The sequence below is a fragment of the Dermacentor albipictus genome, chromosome 3 (genome assembly GCF_038994185.2).
Source record: "Dermacentor albipictus isolate Rhodes 1998 colony chromosome 3, USDA_Dalb.pri_finalv2, whole genome shotgun sequence".
NCBI classification, from domain to species: domain Eukaryota; kingdom Metazoa; phylum Arthropoda; class Arachnida; order Ixodida; family Ixodidae; genus Dermacentor; species Dermacentor albipictus.
In genome coordinates this window covers 59,424,493-59,445,784 of record NC_091823.1, presented here as the reverse complement: position 1 = coordinate 59,445,784, position 21,292 = coordinate 59,424,493, and the positions used below count along the sequence as shown (strand labels likewise).

Sequence of the window (21,292 nt, the reverse complement as noted above, 5' to 3'; positions counted from 1 at the left end):
GGGTCGACAGCCAGAGTATTGGAACATTTACGCCCACTTGTGCGAGACGAGAACATCCTTCTGAAATAAGTACCCTTTGGGAAGCACGGAAAGGGTAGTAGCAAGAAAAAATCTCGTCCGAAAAGACATACGACCGAGCATTAGAGAACCTGCAGAAGCAACTCCCCCAAAACTTTCTTTAAAGAAAAGGCTTCTTAGTGCCTACTTGAAGAGGCCTTGCTGAGTGTGTGAGGGTTTCATTAATGCAATCTCTACATCATGCCGTGTTGCACATATGTATTGCTATGGAAAGATGTCTAGTTACAGAATGAAACGATGTTCAGAAGGAAGCAGCAGGGAAGGGCCACCCGGCGCGTAGTACAGCCGAGCTCACGCGCCCGACACTTTTTCTCCTTTCTCTGGATCAGTCACACCGTGCTACGACATTTTCTCCGGGGGCAGAAGAAGCTCGCTGAGCGAGCTAAAGGGACATGTGATAGCGCTGTGCTTGAGCCTGGACACGTGAGAAACTTGCGTCGCACGTGAACGGCGATTACTTGCCGTCATTATGGTGACGACATATTTCACATCACTAAAGCGAGTGAGTATGACGACTGGTCCAATGTAAGTGGCGAGAAACTTGCGGTACAGTCACGTTTTGCGAACAGCTGTCCACAACGAAAAACAGTCGCCGGGAGTAAACGTCACGGGGGCATGCCGGTCATCATAACGAGTCTTGCTGTGCCTTTGTGAGGACAACGTCCTAAGATGGGCCAGTCCACGTGCTTCTTGAGCACACGACACCGCGTTTGGGCAACTCAAGGATCTTCTTGACAGGATAAAAGTAAGTAGAATAGTGTCCAGAAAGCTCCGGGGAGTGTGTGCTTGCAGCAGAAAGAAAAGCGCATATCTAGTAATTCCATGCTTGGCAATATTCATTTGTAAAAAAAAAAGTAAATGTAGTTCAGCAGAAATAAAAGCACGTTGGAATCAAAATGCAGACGACAGCAGGTTAAATGAATGGGGCGCGTCGGCTATAAGATCAAAATGTGCAAGTTCTATGTGAGAGAACATGTTAAAAGGTCAAGTGTCGCATCGTTTTGATAAATTGAATTAAGAAAGTTGGCCTCATTAAACACGTCTCCATCCGCGAACTAATGATACCCGCGCCTGCACGCCCGCGAACACAGACTGTCTCTGTCTCCACATGTGAGCTTTTGGCGTCCTACGTTTTAAGCATGCGATGCTTTTAGCTGCCATTGACGGTGCGCCGCAGGGTACCTCGGCACCAGAACGGAGGGAGAACACCGAGCTGAACCTACCCTGAATTTGCCGAATTTTTTGCCCGCCGCATAGCGCCTACGTGGCAATTCGCTCACACCCTTCCTGCCGAAATAGCCCCTGCTCCAACGCCCGCGTAGAACATTTCGTCTTCCGTTGCCCCACAGCCACCACAGCCTGTTCCCTACACAAATCTAAACCCTCTCCTGTCATGGCTATCACTACCCGTATCAAATGCCGCCGTCTAACGAGTGTTCAGCCAGGTCTCGTTCATTAAAACCCACCTTCGAAATATAATGTCGAACGAGACATTGGTAGCGCTCCTACACGTGAAGTTTGGTCTGGCCAGGAACGGAGGCTGCTGAAAGAATTTTAAACCGGGCCAAGAAGTTTTGTCCCGTTTCAGCTCTGACATTTTGTATGGACCAAGCAGTTCCACTTCGCAATAAGCTCGTGATGCTTAATGATAGCATACATTTTATGTCTATATATCGTACTAGATTTTGTACCAACCGCCATGCATTGTGTTAGACGTTGTCTTGCAATTTTTCGTAGTTTTTCGTTTAGGGCATTGTGTTGTGTTAAACGAAATTACCATGAGCTGTAAGTTATACTGAACGCCTGAATGCATGCCATTGCTTAACGAGTTTAGTGCGCGGTGCTATTTGTGTGTTGTTCTTTTCGTGGTTTTTTGGTGCTCTGGGAAAAATAAAACAGTGCATTTTCAATGAAGACCGCATTTGCCTTATCATGAATTTACCTGCATGCTAGCGTTTCAGCTCGTCTTGCGCTTGTGCAGCATCCGTTTTCCGTGCCGCATGGCCTCCGAGACCATGCGCGCAGAGGTCATGCGTGGTCAAGCGTGGAAAAACCAATATGTAGGTATTCTTGCCGAAAATTAATTCAATATGCTTAAGAAATGACTTCACAAAAAGACAAAGCTTTTTGGCTACTTTTGGGCTACCCAAAAGTTTCACTTTTGGCTACATTAGGGCTACTGCGGAGGCCAATTTGACTACTTGTGGTCGGAGCGATCTGGCAACCCTGAGGAGGACTTACCCACGCCCACATCCCAAGCTGTATAGAGAAGAGACGGTGATCTTCCGCAAACTACAGACCGCCACATTCCCGCACGGCGCCCTGCTGCACGCAATGCATCCTGCGAGCAACACTTACACAAGTGCGTCTTCTGCTCTGCACCCAGTACCCTATGCCACATGGTATGGGAGTGTGGGCACAACCCAGCGATACCGTACACAACCGGACCAACCATCGAATAGTGAACGGCCCCGCTCACAAGCCCGAGCCCTGAAGACCAGCATTGTCTGGTGAGCAGGGCCAAGCTATTGGATCAGACCCATGGCATCCTGGTCTATGGACGCTGCCCACCTCGGACGACTCTACCGTCAGCTCACTATTAGAAATAAAGGTTATTCCTTTTCCCTGATCACCCTGTATATGAGCGAGAGAGCCGAAAATAAACGGAGAGGCTCGATTTTTGGTAATCGCGACCATATACACTCAGACCTCGTTAATACGTGCAAGCTTAATAAGTAAATATGGTTTAGGTATAGTTTCGATGAATCCCCGGCCCTGCCGCCATTCAACCTAATGCACAGACCGCTGTAGCCGTAGTCGTTTTACACACGCCAAGCGGTTAGAGCTTAGTATTTACTTCCTTTTTTTTTGTGCGTACAAGCGCGGAATCGACGAAATGTAGTGCGCGTAGACCATAGATGGTGAAATCGCGGTACATGGACCTTTTGCTGAATGCAGTCGCCACCTATAACGACTTTAAAACATAGTGTCCACGACGTGTTTATTCGCTCCTATAGCTTCTGGCGCTTTCACGTTGTGCACGACTACGACGACGACGTGCTGGTGGATGATGGCGCTTCTGTATCTGACGCGGCGCCTGCGTTGACCGCCATGAGGGCGTTCGCCCGGAAGTGGGGCCTGATGAAAAAACTGGCTCGCGGACTTGCCGAGTTTGAGGATGCCGCAGATGCTGCAAAGCCACCCTGGCGGAGAGTGAAAATCGCAGATGTTTTGCTGCCTGCTCGCAAATTAAACTCGTTTGCACGTGTGCTTGGGCGAGAACTTAGACGTAGTTCTTTTCTGGCCGGTAAGTCTATAGACGCTCGTCTGCCATTATGAATTAATTAGTACATCACTTAGTGCGTACCTGATTGACGTTTCCCACCAACTACGTATTAACGAAGTTTTACTATAAAGCCAAGAGACACTAAAGCCATGGAAAGTATCAGCAAAATTAGCTGTAGTTGAAATTGAAATGTAGAAAGTAATAAGGGGGGGGGGGGGGAGTGAAGTGAAAGTGGACGAAAAGGTAACTTGCTGCCGGAGAGAGCGAAACCCACAACTTCTGCATTACGCGTGCATTGCACTGCCAATTGTGCTAGGGCCATGGTTATCGATCCGTACACTTGCTTGGGTATACATGTTTACTAGAGCTAGCCTCGGGAATGTTAGCCAGCGCCACACACAGCCATATGGAGATGGAACATTCTTTTTGCCCGATGGCGTCACGTTACACGTGAAGTAAGAAGAGAAGGTATAGGGCTAAAAGACCCTCGTATGCTACCTAATGACATCAAGTTGCCAGATTTGAGACCTTCGCTACGAGTGAGCGAGAGAGCAAAAGGAAAACCGAGGGGCTCTAACTTTGTTGATCACGTCCATATAAAGCCACCAGATAATGAAGCCAAGAAAAGCATCGGGGAAATGAGCTGTGGCTGAAATTGAAACGTAGAAAATAATAGAGGGAAAGAGAAATGAAACTGGACAAAAAGAAAGTGGTAGTGATCAGGTTGTTTAGCGAAGTATATCATCTGTGTAACGCCAGCGTAAGACTACGTAAACCAATGAAATTCAGCATCATGGGTAACGTTAGCATTACTTAGAGAAACATGAACATTAACAACGAAAAATAATGGCCGATATATTGCAACGCTGATTTACATGAGGAACAAACAAACTAAGCGGTTCTTTTTTGAACATATCAACTTACGTGTTTATTAAATATCATCGTAGTTGTCAACTCTGAGCACAAAATACAACAAGTGCACAAAACATCATGTGTGTCTCAACAATATACATATATATATTCATTTTCTTTCTCACTAACACAAACATGAGTAGATAAATATGTACAAGCGAACTTGGTGTTGGCTCTTTTCATAAGCTTTCTGTCACCCAACGTCATAAAAATATATATATGGTATAAAACTGTCTAATATTTCGTCACCCTGGTCCAGTGAATGGCTAAAATAACTTTATGTACCTGCTGAAAAGGCAGCATGACGAGTTCTTAAGTTCATGTATTCTTTGGCACACCTGAGCAGATAGACCACCCGATACAAAGAGAGAACGCTCACTATTTTCCACAGCTACATTCAAGGGCTTACGAATTAGCCCGTCTAGACGGCGTGGCCAGCTAATAAAATCACGACATACTGTCAGCTGTAGTATAAGGCTACATGCATTGTCTCACTAAATGGCCAATAAAGCGAGGCTATAATGAAGGTGAGGCTGTTAAGCTGCCATTTTGGAACAGTCTCATTGCGCCATCGGCCGAAGAAAGGTCACGCGTCAATGGCGAAAGACAGCGAGACAAATTCGAATTTTTAAATGCCACCGTGGCTCAGTAGCCGCCCTGTTCTACCGCTGAGCACGAGGTCGCAGGTTCGATAGCTGACCGCAGCGGCCGCATTTCGATGTGGGATGAAATTTATACTTAGATTTGCTACAATGAATTTAGGTGAACCTTAAAATAAATCTTTAACTTGTCCAAACTAATATGAAGGTACCCTCCAATACGGTGTCTTTGATAGTCTCAGTGTTGTTTTGGGACCTTGAACTCCACTAATCAATCATTCAGGTTCAATTTTTATTCCTAAATTGCCACCGTGGCGGAACTGAGGAAGCGATGGTGCAGTTGCGTGACCTTCCAAGTTTGCTAAATTTAGGCCATATTTCAACAGGAAAATCTAGGCGCATTTGCAGATTAAATTATTTCTTCCGTCATCATTTTCTAATGAATCTTGTTTTATAATGAGCAACCTTCTTTGACTTGCCTTTGAGTATGCACCACACGGAACGAGTTTTATGTGGTGTAAGACTTGCCAACAGCCATGGACAGCGCTTGACTTCATATGCATTAAGATAAAGCATGTGGCACCTCCAGTAAACAAAGCGCATTCGCAAAGGTATATTTTGTGCGTAAAGATGTCACGGCTGATTATAAAACGCGCCTACCCACCCGCAAATGTTTCTCTTTTACGCGTCGCTAAGCAAGTATACTATAAGCTTAGAAAGCTTGGCCGTGGAGCCTCTTGCAGCGAATTGAATCTGTATTGTAGGGGGACCTGCGCGCCGATACGGGCTGGTAATACACGCGGTGGGAGCAACGGCCATATTAAACATCCTCCCAAACTCCAACCCCTCCTCCTTTTTTTTTCGGTGCAGACGGAAATTGACAGATGCGCGAAAACGCACCAAACCCCACAAGAACCTCACCAAGCAGCCGTTGATACGAGTAGGTTCAGAAACGCGACATGGCAGTCAGCCAGCAGTCTCACAAGCTTCCTCTTTGGTCGAAGAAGAATGTTCGACGGCGCGATGAAACAGCAAACCCACTTTGAAAAGGGGTGTTTTAGTTATCGCAAAATATCATTCTTTACCACCGCTATGCGAGCACAGGCCCCTGTACGGAACTTTACCCTTTTCTTTGAGGACGCTCTGCTGACTTCGTTTACTGAACGAAGACAGTGAAGGGAAGTATTCTTGCAGGCATCTTAAATACTGTGAATATGATAATTTTGACTACGTTGTTGCTTCACTTTTTGATTGCAAATGTATCGTTCAAGTTTGTCACGGTGAATGATAAATGACAATGGTCCACATTTACTTCTAAGAACACACTTCGCCTTTTTTTTTCATCTTTCTTCACTTGTGCGCACGCATCGCGTGTAGTCGTGAGGGATAGTTGCGCAGCTCTGTTTCGCGAATTAAAACCGAGGTGACGCCCGACAACGTACACAACAACGTACAGAACGAAACCTGTGCCTTACCCTTCTACCCTCTTCCCCATTCTAGCCGCAAAACACATTTGATGACCCTATACTTGTAAACTGAACCAGCGTTCAAGTCTGACCAAACAAAGAAACAAACAGCTGTCTCGGTGTTCTGGCCCCCCTGGTGTCTCGGAAGCAGCTGCCGAGAGAACGAGACGTCTTGATGTCGCAAATGGTGGAATTGCTTTCCTGCCCGCCAGGCGACGTATATGCTCGCAGTGTCCCGTTAGAATAACGCGACGAACACCTAGAGTCTCGAGCATTCCGTCTTGGTCTCCTCCTTGGCCGGTTTCTCTTTCTCGTCCATGAAAGCCGGTTCCTGTGCTCCGGTGCCCCTGCCCCAAGGCTGAAGTTCGGCGGTGCCGAAGAACAGGAAAGCGGCTGCGCAGATAATGCCCACGGCTGCGGCGATGTAGTAGAAGTAGCTCCACGTCCGGATCGAGTTCTGAAGGAAAAAAAAGCGGCGTTCGATTGATACGCTAGCGTGCATTTTGTGCAAGTCATTAATTTTTGTTTCCCACTAACTGTAAAAATAACGAACCACAAGGTATTTTGAAAACCTGGCGGGGTTAAAGCACAGTAATGAAACAAACACTTTCTGCTGAAGAAACTCGTGTTTCCTAATGCCATTATATAGTACTGGCACATGTTAATGGGTCCAACCATAAATGAATGAAATGGAGTTTCACAACTGCGCAGTTATCTCGGCTTTGATGCCCAACAGTTTCAGTCGGTGTATCAGCGTCTGTCAGGGGTTGCAGACAGGTAAAAACTTCCGACATATACTGGAGCAGCAAAGTTGGTGTAGGCTTTGTCTCTCTCTTGCGATAATAAGCAGAACACAACAAATTATTCTGAGAGAAAAAAAAAGAAGGCAAAGTAACAAAAAGAAAAGCCGAAACCGTTCCAGATAGCAAGAACTTTAAACAGGGTCGAGGTTCTTCGAATTAGAACACACACACATACGCGCCGCATTTGTTTGTGCTATACGCGCCTCGGTTTGTTGGTGCTATGCATGCCTATGCAGCCTGTACATAGCGCCGTGCAGTAACGTTATGCATGCATATGTACAACAGATTACTATATATTTATGTGCGTTGTATTAGAAGCAGTAAAGTGCGCACACACTAACTTCATAAACTTGATGTGAACTTATATTGAACATCGAGTTACATCTTTACCGCTAAACAAGTATGAAGACAGCGAAACAAAAAAAAAATTAATTTTATCTGATTTCTTTACAAACAAACAAACAAACAGACAAACACTAACAACGGCACGGGCGTTAACATCCAACTATCTCATTATTCTTTATTAGCCAACTTAAGCAAAACATAGTAAACACCAACTAGGCCAAGCTCAAGTTTTTGAAACCCGGTCGAGTGGAACAAGCGTCCACTATTCGAACGAATGGGTGATCAGTGATAATTATATACGCCAATCAATGTGTTTTTGTCAGGTTGCTGTTCAAACAATTTTTTTTTATGAAGTTGCGTTGCGTATGTTTGAAGTTTAAGCAGTTTAAACCCACTGCATTTACTACTATGTCTTGAACAGGTACAAATAACTTTATTGACAATCTAACTTGCTCATAGGACATGCTCACGTTATGTAACGCTGTGATCGCAGGGAATACTTGTCAGGTTTTATTTTATGTATGGATATTGCGACAGCGGCAACATTTTTTTTTTTCTTGGGGGGAAGGGGGTGGCTCTATAATATATTCGCTTGACTGTGTTATGGCTAAATTAGCAGTCAATATTATTTAACAGCTTGCGAAGACAAGAATATATTAAATTAATTTAGCATAGCTCTAATAACTGAAATGCGATTTAAAAATTTTTCTACCTAGGTGCACAGTTTGCGCCGTCAACTACTAATTCAAGTAACTTGTGTCCTGTATGGTCCTTTTCGCATTATCAGTGAAAGGGTTAGGCCTGCATTTGCGAAATTTCTCTAACGTAACTGCCCTTTATGACTTCTCATCGTCGTGGCGATTCTCTATATCATGCCGATGCCTAAACGCCTGCCAATGAGGCAATGCTCTCACGCAAGAGACGTCTGATAATGCAGGCCTTGTTGAAATCTGTCAGGACGTGAGAACATAGAACAATGGCGTCAAGCTGCTCGTTCTCTCTTTTCTTGTTTCTCTTTCTTGGAACTAATTTCAAAGTGCAACATTCTGGGGGAGTCGGTATTCCGTACTGACGATAAATAGCACCACACACAAGGGCAAAGAAAGAATCACGACACGAGTGCAGTGTCGGGATTCTTTCTTGTCTCTCGTGTGTCGCGCTATTCCTCGTCAGCGAAGAACTGCTAACTTCGCAGCATGTCGCTGAGCCCAGAACAAGGTGAGCAACTACGAAAACACACCATATTTTCGGTACCGTCGTCTCCCTTAACGGTCGCTCAACCCCTAAATCGTGAGTTAACTCACCCGTTCACACAGCCACTCAGGCAATGCGCAGGTAAAATAACATTGACTGGAGAACACTACATCCTCGTTTCTTGGTTGGACAGATCCCGTCACTAGCATTGTTACTGCTCCTATATGTAACCTCCGCACAACAACGGAAACTTCGCGGCGAGTGGGTTCTAGTGCTTCTTAAAAACGAGCTGCGGTGCTAGACAATGGAAAGGAAGTAAACAGAGCTGTTTCTTCTTTCTTTGTTGCTTGTGGTATTTCCTTAGTTTCCGCTAAACCCAGCTGAATGCGTCAAGTGGAATAAAACTCACTTCTTCACTGGTGAGCACTCCAGCGACGTATGGCATGAGAAATCCAGGGAGATTTCCGATAGTGTTTGTGACTCCAAGAAGTGTTCCTGCGCAGAACAAAAAAAGACGATTGATGGTTCTAAGAACGCTGGGTCAGAATTTAATCTAACGCGTACATGCGCTTCTGCCAATCTCAAGATCAGCCTGTCTGTCTCTAAGTTCCGGGGGCTTTATTGGTGCGCGAGCAAATATTTGCTGCCTTCCCTCGTTGTTCATTGCGTTTGCTTTGCTTCTACCCGTGTCATTGAAGTACACACGAGAACTCTTATTGAAAGACATGTGACGGAAATGCGATGTCTGCGCTTGTCTGTCGTTGATAGTCTGTCAATCTGACAGCTGAAGGACGGTTTGTTGTTGCAGAATAACCTAACCGGTGAAGTCGCTAAGTAAGGCCAATGAGTGCCAGAGGTTTAGCTGTTTTATAAAATCTGTTTAAATGTGTCCTTCATTCTACCATCACGTTTCGTAAACTTATCTGCGTGTTATTTTCTTCTTTTTATTTTCTTTTTAAGGAATATCGTTAAGGAACGCTTTAGGACGTTACTTGAAGAACAAATGGCGGTATTCGAACGCTCTTGAGCGTACGTTTCGATTCGGCGCGGTTGGAAGACAATTCTCCCCGAGGCAAGCAGTCGCCGCCCAGTGTCACGTGCAGAAGCTCGTGTTTCACTCGAACGTGGACGCGAGCGAGGCCTCATTTGCAGGAGCTGGCGGAAATTAGAAACGGTTCTTGTTTGCCTCTGCCGTGGCCCCGAGATAAGGCGGCATCCGCCGAAGCTGTCGCAGAGGCGTTCTGCATTCGGCGCGCTGAAATAACAGAACGACCATAACAAAGGCCTCGGTAAAGAATGGTGTACAAAAGCAAGTCACGAGGCACGTCGTTTGGAACATTTCCGAAACGCACCGCGGACAGCACGGCAAGCAAGCATTCCAGGCATTCACGACGCCTCAGTTATTGCATCCTTATCGCTTGCGCAAGTTTTCCGTTCACCAAAAGAAAGAAAGAATGAAAGAAAAATAAGGGAAAAAACAAAGAAAAAGTCATGAAGTGGAATAAAAGGGGTGCTGTAAACGGTGTTAATCGCGGAGCAAGAAGAAAGAAAAGGGTTGGCCAAGGCAGTAGAGAGCGCCAGTTCAGGATCGTTTAGTGCTTGCGCAGCCGTTGTGTTTACTGTGTCACGTGATCTCTAGCCTGCTTCAACACTGACTTTCTTAAGGGTCCATATTTCACCGGGATATGGAGCAAAAGTTATGCGTTCGTAGCTATATATCCCCGGAGCACTGCTCGTATAGTCTGACGTCTAGATTGTTAAAGCCTGCGCTGTCACAAGGAAAGTTTTGAGGTCGTGCCTAGATAAACCTATAGCTCGGTTGTCGTCCCTTTAGGGGGTCTCATTGTTGCACACTGTCATGTGACTGAAATTTTCCATGGACGCATTCCAGGCTAAATTGTTCTTGTGCGAGGAAAACCAAAGCAGTAACAACTGAAAGACGTCGGAGAAGGGCCAACTGCGCCTTGTCACATTATTGAACTCTTTTGCCGGCACACCTACCCACACATATTGTGGGAATGACGACAGTTGGAAAAGAGTTGACGTATTTCACGACTCAAGTATGCTGCCTGCAAATAGTAGCTATTGGAGCAACAGGCGGGATTGCGCGTATTCACTCAACCCACTTCAAGATATAACAGTAATATGCTGGTGTCGGCAGTATCACGTGGGGTACGCAAAATGTATGTGTGGAAACGCGGGTCGAACTCAAAATTTTATTTTTTCTGGTGACTATTATCAGCAAAAAAAAAATGAAGGTTTCGTCACTTTAGAAATCCTTAAGCACTGCTTTCCATGTTCGGACAAGGCGATGCTCTGTTGTCGCATGTACTGTGTGAAGCACCGCTTCGTCATCCGTGTAGCACGGTGAATGCTGTTGCAACATTAAGACTTTGTGACTTGTCACTTGTTAAGCTTTTGTCACATTTGAACGTTTTGCAGAATGCAATGTTCCAGTACTAGCCTCATAAGTAGTTCAGCTTTACTGCGGTTCCGTAGAAGAGAAAACGGATGGCCAAACAGAAGTTATTTGATGTGTTACCTTCAACTTTTCTTTTAAACCTATCCGGCCTATTTGCAACCAAACAATGGTGGGAAGCTACAGGTTATTTTAATGTTTTAATTATCATGTTACTAACATAATATCATCCGCGAGTAAGGACGTTGGGATTTTTAAAACGCCATCTATATCATACTCCTCAACATGTAAAATTATTAGCCTACAAATCATTTGTCATGTCAAAACTAGAATTTGCATTGCTTATTGGGAATCCTCATCAATGCTCATCAATCCTCATCATCAATCCTCATCAATTATTAATGATCTCGAATATGTACAAAATCGCGCCGCTCCTTTCATTCACTCGTCATATTCAGCGTTTATCAGCGTTTCCTCCCTAAAAACTGCATCCGCATTATTCCCCTTATCGCTCCGTCGTCACATTGCCAACTTATCTCTATTTCACAAATCCTTTCATAGCACTATGCGCATTGCACCTTATATCCTCCCCCCTACACGCATATCTCACTGCACCAGCTATCAGCTACAAGTTTCCCTGTTTTCACATTCTTTTTTTGCTCGCACAGCAGCAGATTAGAACGACATTCCTAACGGCGTTGCTCTCATCATGCGCCTATCGCAATTCATTGAAAAGGTAAGAAACTTGCTGTTATTGTGACTATGTATTTTTATTCTTGCCACCCCTTATGTAACACCCCATTTATTGGGGCCATTAAGGTAATAAAATGAAATGAAATGAAATTTGTCTCAGAAAACGAGCGCTCACCTTTGCGAAGCAATAAACGCATACATTAAATGAAAGAAAGCGATGGCGATTGAAACTGATGAGAAGACAGAAAGCGGTGATGGATCGCCAAGTGCAAGCGATGGAGCCAATCACGGTTTAGTGGTTGGCAGTTTGCTTCAATGATATTTGCGGTCAGTTTGCTATAACTACTTTCTTTCTATCCTGCCCAAAGCATTCCCCTCCCCAACCAAAGGAACTTGTTCTAACATCCCTCCCCCCAATTCCTTCACTACACTCAGGAGAGCTTAATTCCCTAAACTGTGGTCACTGCTGTTTGCCCACATAAAACACATCTGTGGGTCCGGACAACTGGTCTGAGCTTGACTCCGACAGCGGCGACTCGGGCTGAGAGTAGTTCATAAGTAATGTTTCTCTCAACTCCGCATGGTAACCGCTCTGCACGGCAATGTCATACTGGTTAGCCCATAAGTGAACCGACCTCCCTTCTCATGTGGTAGTCTGTATAGCGAGTTAAAGAGAGATCTATGTACTGCTACGACAAGAGAGGCGTTACGTCCTGTCATTCACTGATCAAAGCAATCGAGCGACAGTGCGAAGGAGGCCGAATGAACTTCGCCCGTTATCTGCGTATAACAGCCGCTCATAAAAAATACAAAACAATAACAACACGTATCCTGTATCGAGAGCTGCCGAGGTGGCACTGCACCTCAGCAAGCCATGTTCTTTTCTCGTGTCGCAGACACAGACAACAATTCTGCTGATTCGGCGCAGCATTAAAAAGAAAAAAGAAAAACCTCGCCTGTACTTCCCGTTCTCTTCTCTCTCTCTCTGTCTCCTCAAGTCGGCGCGTGTGTGTGTGCACGGCGTGTCTTTCTTTGTTGTACGCGCGTCATGGCGGAGTGCATTCAAGGCCTACCGGCGAAATCGGGTGACATGTCGATGTGGGTGACCATGAATCCCACTTCTCGGACGCCGAGCGCCGCCCCGGCCAGGCTGAGGAGCACCACGGACCAAACTCTGTCGCATCCGGCCAACGGCATCCCGATCAGCAGAAGTGCGGGCACCACGGCGGCTGCGAAGGCGAAGGTCATGGAGCTATTAGTCTGAGACGGCCCTGTTTCTCGTATACTGCAATAGGAGTCGAAGCCGCAGAACATCTCGTAATGGGGCCGGGCCTGGTTAGCCCGACTACGGTTTCACTCGGTGCATTCGCCGCGTTATAAATAAGGGTCGCCACGGGAGGGGGTCTCGCAATAAAGAGACCGCCACCGTCACCAAACCAACCCATTCCGCACATCCTATACTGATAGTGCTGTTAGCCTCGTTGGCCGAAGCCGTTGCTCACTGTGCTTTGTGTATGTAATGAAGAAAGCTTAGTCGGGGAGTCTCGGCGTAATGATTACGAGGCTTTCAGCTCAGTCTTGTTATTTAACAAAGCCTTGCCATAGGACGCCATTCGAAAGGCGTTGTAATGAAGAAAAATATTCTGTAACCGAAACTACAGCTCTTCCGACTTTGGAAGCCTAAAAGCAATGAACTACTGGAATAAGGATCAAGAATGCGAATTGGGTTTTCTCTGGAAACAGTGGTAAGTTAGATTAAGCAGAGTCTTTTGTTTACTTTGTTCGCCATGAAACAAAGAGCGAAAGAGTTCGTCAAATGAGTTTATGGAAATTTCATCAATTTCATTAGAATGCGCGATCGAAACTGACGCAAAATCTAGAGATTCTGACATAGCTAACATCGCGTTCTGTACAGAACCCAAATTAGAATTTGGTTTTCTCTTGATAAAATTCTTCTTTAATGTAATTATTGGTTGGTAGCACAACAGAAAATTGCCCCTTGAGCATCACAACTTTTGCTGCCGAACTGTTTCATGTACAATGACACTAGAAACATTCACGATTACATGCAGCACATATCAGACCCGTGAAGTACGACACAAGTTATGACCCTTACTGTGCGAGCTATGCAACCCAGTACAAACGTTGACCTCGCGTTCTTTTAGAACCACTTCGAAACGGTATGTTTCTGATTTTACTCAGCTTAACGTGAAACCAACTAGCTCGTGTTTTCAGCTATACACAATGCGTCAAGCACCGCCGCACTCGTCGATCGCACTGTATGCCTCACGAGCATTCCCTAAAAGTTTCTCTTTGTTGCGGAATGCGCTATATATACAGGTGTAGAGTGTGCGTTGCACGTGATAGCCTCCATAACATGACCCATTCTGCACTACATAGTGTAATCGGCAAAGGTGATTGCGATGGTAATTTGCAAGGCGAACATGATTCTTAGGTGCACTAGCGCAACCTCTTGGGCCAGTTGGTGCATGATGAACTTGAAAAAGGCGGGGCCCCTTTTGCGCGTCCTTTATGTTTCACTGGTACCCTCCCCCCACCCCCTTTTTCAAGTTCATGATTCTTAGGTCAAAGAGATCCGCAAAGAACCGACGCCCCGACACTTACCCGAAAATGAACTTCTTGCTTAATGCCCTAGTCCGCCGTTTCTTTTGCTCCATTTTCTTTGAGTCGCTCTAGCAATCCAGGTTGACTGTGCATATATTTTTCGCCCAATACCTGGGCTACCATGCCAGGCCGTAACCCAGGCAAACATCCCCAGCTTTTCGTTATTAATAGCATTTGTTTATGTAAAGTTTCTCGAGGCAAACTTCACTCACTAAAATTAGGGAGAAAATGAAATCATGCATTGACTAGCACCCTGTCTCAACGGGATGCCTTTGTCGACACTTTTGTTTAAAGAAAGATGCTGGTTTATTAACTTCGAAACCGGCAAATACTGAAGCTAAGGAAAGCGCATGTGAATATTTAGCGGAGGTTCAAATTTGTGCTTAGCTTTGATGTGTCTCTCGTGCGTTCACCTTCATGTGCTAAGTAACAAATGCGGTTTTCACATACATATCTCTCCCATCAGTTACCTTGGTGAGAGGAATCTTTTATCGGGGGGGGGGGGGGGGGGGGTTAGTTTGTTTCCGTTTTAAACTTTTGGTACGCGATAACAAGAAAGAAACAGCGGGAGTGCTTTCCTTCGACACGTGTAGCTGACTTCTTCGTATTACATCGTTCGAGTAAATGTGCGGACCAGGTCCGGATGACACGTGCTTTGAAGGTTCTCGGGCGTCACCTGATCAGCAGCAGCTCGTGAGAATGACTTAGAAAACGCACCGGAAGTGTTGAAAAACTTCCGGATGGCTGTGGTGCTCATGATTCCCTTCTTTCGCAGCACGTCAGCGTAAACGCTCGCCAAACAGCTGGTGATTGTGGTAAGGAGATACGGGAGCGAAGAGATCAGACCATTCTGAAAAAGAAAAAGAAAAAGTGGTGCGCGTCCGGGAAGCTCGAGTGTTTAAATTTTTTTCTTTACTCGACTGCACTTTTCCCGTCAATACAACGCGCGCGTTTCTGTCAGGCGTGTTCAATATTGTTCCAGGAACTGTTAGCCTGCTACAAGGTACTGCTAGACTTCAGGTTGCTAGCAAATTACAAGGGCTGCTACGCTCAGAAAAAACAACAACCTTTGTTTATAATAGCATAACCAAAAAGCTTTTGCGCATTTAGGGATTGAAATAACTTGGAATTGAGAACAACACGAAAAGTTCTGTACTTACTGCCGCGCAAGATAAATGCCTAATGATAGCAGCGAAATTACTGTTCACTATTACAACATTCTTTGAAGACATGACTGGGCAGTGACACTTTACTTATAGTTTACCCACCTTTTTGATGTCGTAGAGAAGGATTGTAGACAAATACGAGGGAATGATGGTGAGAAATGTGTAGTATATCCAATTTGATCCAAAGTGTGCCAGAGAGAGAGCCCAGAGTCCCTTCGACATGGCGATGGACTTCCATGGTATTTTCAGGTTCTGGAAGCCAAACAAACCCGTTTGCGTTCGCACAGCGGAAGAAGGGCTTCATTGCACATTGTTTATCTTTTACATTCACCAAAAGTTGAAGCAGTTAAACTTAGCCATCTTTCCGCGCGTAACACGACTAAAAAGTACAGGTCAAGAGAATACCCCAGTTTTGTAAAGAGGTTTAACTGTACCTTTTGTACTTTTTCTTCACCTTGGTTGATCAAAATGTAGTCGTATTCCTCCTGAGTGATTCGAGGATGATCTTCGGGGCAATCATAGACTAGGAACATCCAAAACACGAACCACACGCAGCCTAGAAAGCCTGAAAATTCAAAGCACACAAAATACACGTTACCTTCATTTATTACATTAATGTAACAAATCTAGCCCGTTGCCTAACCGGAAAAAAGAAGCACAGTGAACAATGGCATGCGCAGGACGGCAGGCTGTATGGCTGTATGTAACGCGACTAGAGAACACTGTCAGGAGAAGAAAGCGACGAGCACGAGCGCTACCTTGAACTGCCGCCGCAGTGTGGCGCGTCATTCACCAAATTTTCGCCTGTCTTTAATGCTTTCTGTATTCTTGCATTAGCCTAACAGAGAAGGCTGGTTGCCCATAAACTGCGTGCTTGCTCGGCAATAATTTGTGGGTGTAAACAGCTGTTTACACCCGCGAATAATCATAAAATGATGATGATGATGACGATCATCATCATCATCTCTGTTGGCAACCCCTCTCAAGTGAGGCGGCGACAAATATAGTGACCTAGCCTGCTGGAAGCAATCAGGTTTTGCTATATCGATTTCACTCTAGCAAAACATCTACCTCTACTTAGGCTTTCGTCTCTGCATTGAAACCTATATCTCTACATCGTGCAGCTTAGAACTCTGCACAGGCCCGAGCTGGTGCGAAAGCCCAGGCCCGGATCGGCCAGATAGGGCGATTCTTTGTTCTGATTAAGACTATTGTGACTCTTTTGTTCCTAGAAAAAGCAAGTTTTCTTTTTGCGAAAGAAAAAAAATCATATCACAAACCGGTCTTTCTACGGTGTGAATGTTACCGCGTATTTGACCGCTCTCGATACGGTTATATTAGTGAAATGGCGCCGCTTTACCGCGTTCTTTATTTATTGCTTCGCTTTGAAGATTGCTTTACGGTCACAGCACTGTAAAAATGCTTACGCCTTTTAGGATGTGATATTTTTTTTGGTGCGCTGCTAACACCCTTACCGTTAGGGCCTTACGAGAATTGATAGAGGACGACAACGGAGCTCTAACAAGACGTGTGATGAGAAAATACTTATTTGAAAACTATGTAATCATTCTAACAGCCTTCAGCGCACAGAAATATCCGACAGTGAAATTATCATGTGCGACAAGAAAACATCCTTAAGGGTGTAACTATTCTTACTGCATGCTGTAGATACAGCTGGCCTCCACTCCAACAACATTCAGGCTGTTATTCATGGGCCTTAAATTTATACACGAGCATTGTTTCGTCGTAGGGTCAGCAGGGCTTTAGTATAGCAGTACACTTCCCACCTTTTATTTTCCTGCCCATCACGCGCGTTTGAACATGCAGCGGATCTGGTACCTAATATAAGCTTAAGCCCCCTTTTCTGGGGGGCGAAAAACTCTTTACAAGAGCCAATTTATAGCGATAGGAATTAGGACCCTGAAGGGGCGCTCGCACCGCCGCACTCGTGCTGTCACGGCATCGATGCGCAAGCGTGGCTCGCTCGCGGATGGGAAGGGGGGGGGGGGGGGAGGTTGCATAAAGAGAAGCGGAGTGCGCTTAGCTGAAGAAAGCGTCGCAGCCATGTTACCCTCACGTAGGATACGAGACTAGGCTGGCTCATCTTCCAGTTTGTTCCGCGCTCTGTAACAAACGATTGCTTCACCCATGCAATCGACACACGCATGGGCGCTCCTGCATACGTAGCATCTGTGCGCTCACCGCATCGTGGTGCCATGCACTCGCCTCGGCGGAAAGAACGTCAAGCTATATCTAGCGCTGCCAAGTGCCAACAGGTTTTTCCCAGTTTTCACATCGCTCTCATCTCGTGCACCATCCAGGTGCGACGTAGTGACGCCGTTGCCACATCCCTCACGCACTAGCCTAGTGATAAGGCGACCAAATGCCATGGTGCTATTCTTGATGCGCCGCAGCGGCTGTCTCGCTTGCCTCATCGTGCCATGTCGCCTCCGCATATCGTCATAAAACACAGCGCGACCACTTAGAGCGTGATGTGGAGTTTTGTTATCGCTGTCAATGTTTCACCTTCGGGCGAAACTCCCTTATTTTTTTCTTCTTTTCTTACAAGTGGGTACAATCCTTCTGGTTTACAACATAAGGTGTACACACCAACTCTAAATGAAATGCGTTGAGAAAAGCTTTTAACTGAGGTTTTGCTTCCGTCAGCCTTTTCATGTTAGCTGACACATGCTTAGTCGGGGAAATTTTTTTGCAAGGTTTTATTATCACGTACTGCTTGCCGTTTTATTGTAATGTCTTAGAATACACCACCTATGCAATGACAGTGCTAAGGCATGTATAGACTAAGTTCCTGCGGCGCGCCCGGGCCAGCAAATTCAGCCTTTGCGGTGCTTTAGTATAGCTTCCTTTAGTGCTGTAGTACAACGCCGGCCCTATCGAGCTCTTCCATATTGTTTTTTTTTGTATCACCAAAACTTTTAAAGTATCTCGCTTATTTCAACTGCTGATGAGTTAACGCTCCTGTCAGCTTTAAACCCCAGCGCTTCGGCAAGGTGGACGTTGCCTATAGTTATGGCGGGGAGAACATATTAATTGTTATGACATTACAATGTACTGAGTCGTCCCCGGAATCTGGCTGCAACAGGTACGTGCCTCATTCTGAGAGAATATTTCCTCCGATACGTTCTTGTTCTGAGGCAGTCAGCAGCACCCTGAAATAGCAAAACACTGCTCTTTGTGTTATCGCAAAATTTTCTCTCCTCCTCTTTTTAATTAACATGCAGCAGACAAAGTTAATGTCCAATAGTCTGGCAAAGGACAAGCACTAATCATCGCCAGTCGGCTAATATAGTCTGTGCAGGCATACGTTTTTCAAAGTGAATTACTCACAAGGAACATTGACCATGAGAAGGAAACTTAAAGAAGAATCAATATGGGTTGGAATCCACTAAGTAGGCATTGCCGAATTCTCACACGGAGCTTACCGCTGCCTTTAAAAAGTGTATAATCATTGTATTCTAGCGGTGCTAACATATTCGACAGAAATTTGAAGGCTAGAAAACAAGCGCGAGAATAAGTTAAGAACTGCGCAAAGAGTGATGAACGAAAAATTTTATGTGTAATGTTAAGAGATGAGAAGATAGCGGTGTCGATCAGAGAGCGAAATGGTGTTGCCAATATTCTAGTGGACATTAAAAAGCATACGGCGGATAACCGGTGGACCCTTAGAGTTACAAAATGTGTGCCAAGGCAGAGGAAAAGCAGTCGAGGACGGCAGGAAATTAGGTGGGTTGATGAAATTTGGAAATTTGCAGCCGCAAGTTGGAATCGGCTAGCGCAAGACAGGTGTAATTGGAGATCGCTGGGAGAGGCCCTCGTCCGTCCAGTTGACATAAAGTATGATGATGATGATGATGATGATGATGATGATGAAAGACTCTCTCCTGATTTCTTTCTTGCGGCATTTGTAAGTTTCCATTGATTTTTATCATTAGCATTCAATTTGCCGCGTTTGTTTCACTAACTTTTTTGATGACTCCGGCTTGTCTATTTGAGAGAGATGAAGAGAGATAAATTTGTTTGCAGAAAGGCGGAGAGGTTGGCCTGAGCTATAACTTGCTCTGGCCTGCTACTCTACAATGGGGAAAAATGACGGGGAGGAAAATAGCTGATGAATGGTGATAATGATATGAGGAGGTCCGTATATACAAGTTAACGGCGTTGTGGCATCTCCAGCGTTTCTCTATATACAATGGCTGGGGAAAGGTTATAGTGGCACTTGTTAGCTGGGCTGCGCTGTTTGCATTAGGCCAAGGACCTAAAATAAGCTCGTGTGATAGTGGCCTCTTATCGACGTTTGCAATGGTACAGACCAGTGTCCGTCGTTCTTGTGCGCAAGCACGAGAAACGTAAATGATATGATCAATTGTTTCTGGTAGCCGACAGTATTAACAATTTAGGCTAGTATCACTGCAACCTGTAGAATGCCTATAACGTAGATCAATGCGACACCAAGGCGAATCTGGTGCACCGCGCTTGTTTTTTTTTTTTTCAGCTTGTGAGGCACATGAAACTTCATTTCTGGGTCCCATTTATGCACTTGCTTCTGTCGTCAATCTGGTTGGGTACAGTGCTCCAACGCATGGTTGTATATTACGCAACGAAGGAGGGCATTTGTGTCCGTTAGTGAGAAGAGAATGCGTATCTCAGAAGCATTATCTAACGCAGTCTTCGCTTAAGCGTCTGCCTGTTCGTTCCCTATCACATGAAAGTGTGAAGGTATCCACCGAAAGGCGATATTATGGCCATTTCTATTTGCGTGGTCGAGATGCTCTGTAATTTCTATAGACATTGAATAATGCGGCACATGTCTGAGGACACAGTAAATAGTTTGAAGAGCTGGCTTGGAATCGTGGAATATCGTTCATGCACTAGGAGGCTCCTCAGAAAGAAATCGAAGTGCCTCCCGGATAGCAACAAGTTCTGCTGCAGTTGACGTTGGTTTACGGTCTAGTTTAAACCGCCGTGCTTGTCTATTTGAACATTCGATTATCCTATACTTGGTTGCCAACTTTCTTGATCTTTTCCTCAATTCTGTGTCCATGCTCTTAAAGTACACATATTTGCGCGCTTTAGTAGTTTAGTTTGTTTTTCTCATCCATCTTCCTGTGTCTATATTTCTCATCGCATCTCTTAGTCGTAGAGAGGTCCAACCTTTGTCACCCTGCCCAGTCTCATTTTTGCTTTTACGGTGGTTCTCCAATGCCAACCGACCTTTGGCTGACTTCCAATCCCGTGATGATCTCCGATTTTAAGCATTTGCTAACGTTAGGGATGGCACCATTACACCTTTCCGAATTTCTTACACCACGTCATATTTATTGTTGCCCCAAAGGGCTCTATGTTTTATTACAGCTGCATTTTGCTTCCCCTTCATCCTCAGGTTATCTTGGTGGATGCTTGAGTAGGCCTTCCTTCGCTTATGCATACAACCAGGTATTTATATTACTTGACTATGGGTATGACTTGCTGCTGAATTGATACCACGTAATTACTCGGCTTTTCTTTGAAGCTCATAATTCCTATAATTTTACTGTGCTAAAATTAAGGCCTATGTATGTCGCTTCATTGCCACACGTATTCGAAAGTTTCTGTAATTTCCTGCAATGTCCGCTAGTAGCACTATGCCACCCGCACACATCATCCCAGGAGCCAACCGTTGCACCATCTGGCAGTTACGTGTGT

General features: G+C 45.2%; 1 protein-coding gene across 1 annotated transcript in view; it reads right to left on the bottom strand.

Moving 5' to 3' along the window:
* LOC135898814 (uncharacterized) overlaps positions 1-21,292 on the bottom strand; it is a 104,607-nt gene that overhangs the window by 20,753 nt on the left and 62,562 nt on the right. The window contains exons 6-11 of the mRNA XM_065427982.1: positions 16,021-16,151; positions 15,689-15,838; positions 15,138-15,270; positions 12,869-13,024; positions 9,093-9,178; positions 6,606-6,798 (exon numbers count right to left, since the gene is read on the bottom strand). Coding sequence (XP_065284054.1) covers positions 6,606-6,798; positions 9,093-9,178; positions 12,869-13,024; positions 15,138-15,270; positions 15,689-15,838; positions 16,021-16,151 — 849 coding nt within the window. The remainder of the gene's footprint in view (positions 1-6,605; positions 6,799-9,092; positions 9,179-12,868; positions 13,025-15,137; positions 15,271-15,688; positions 15,839-16,020; positions 16,152-21,292) is intronic.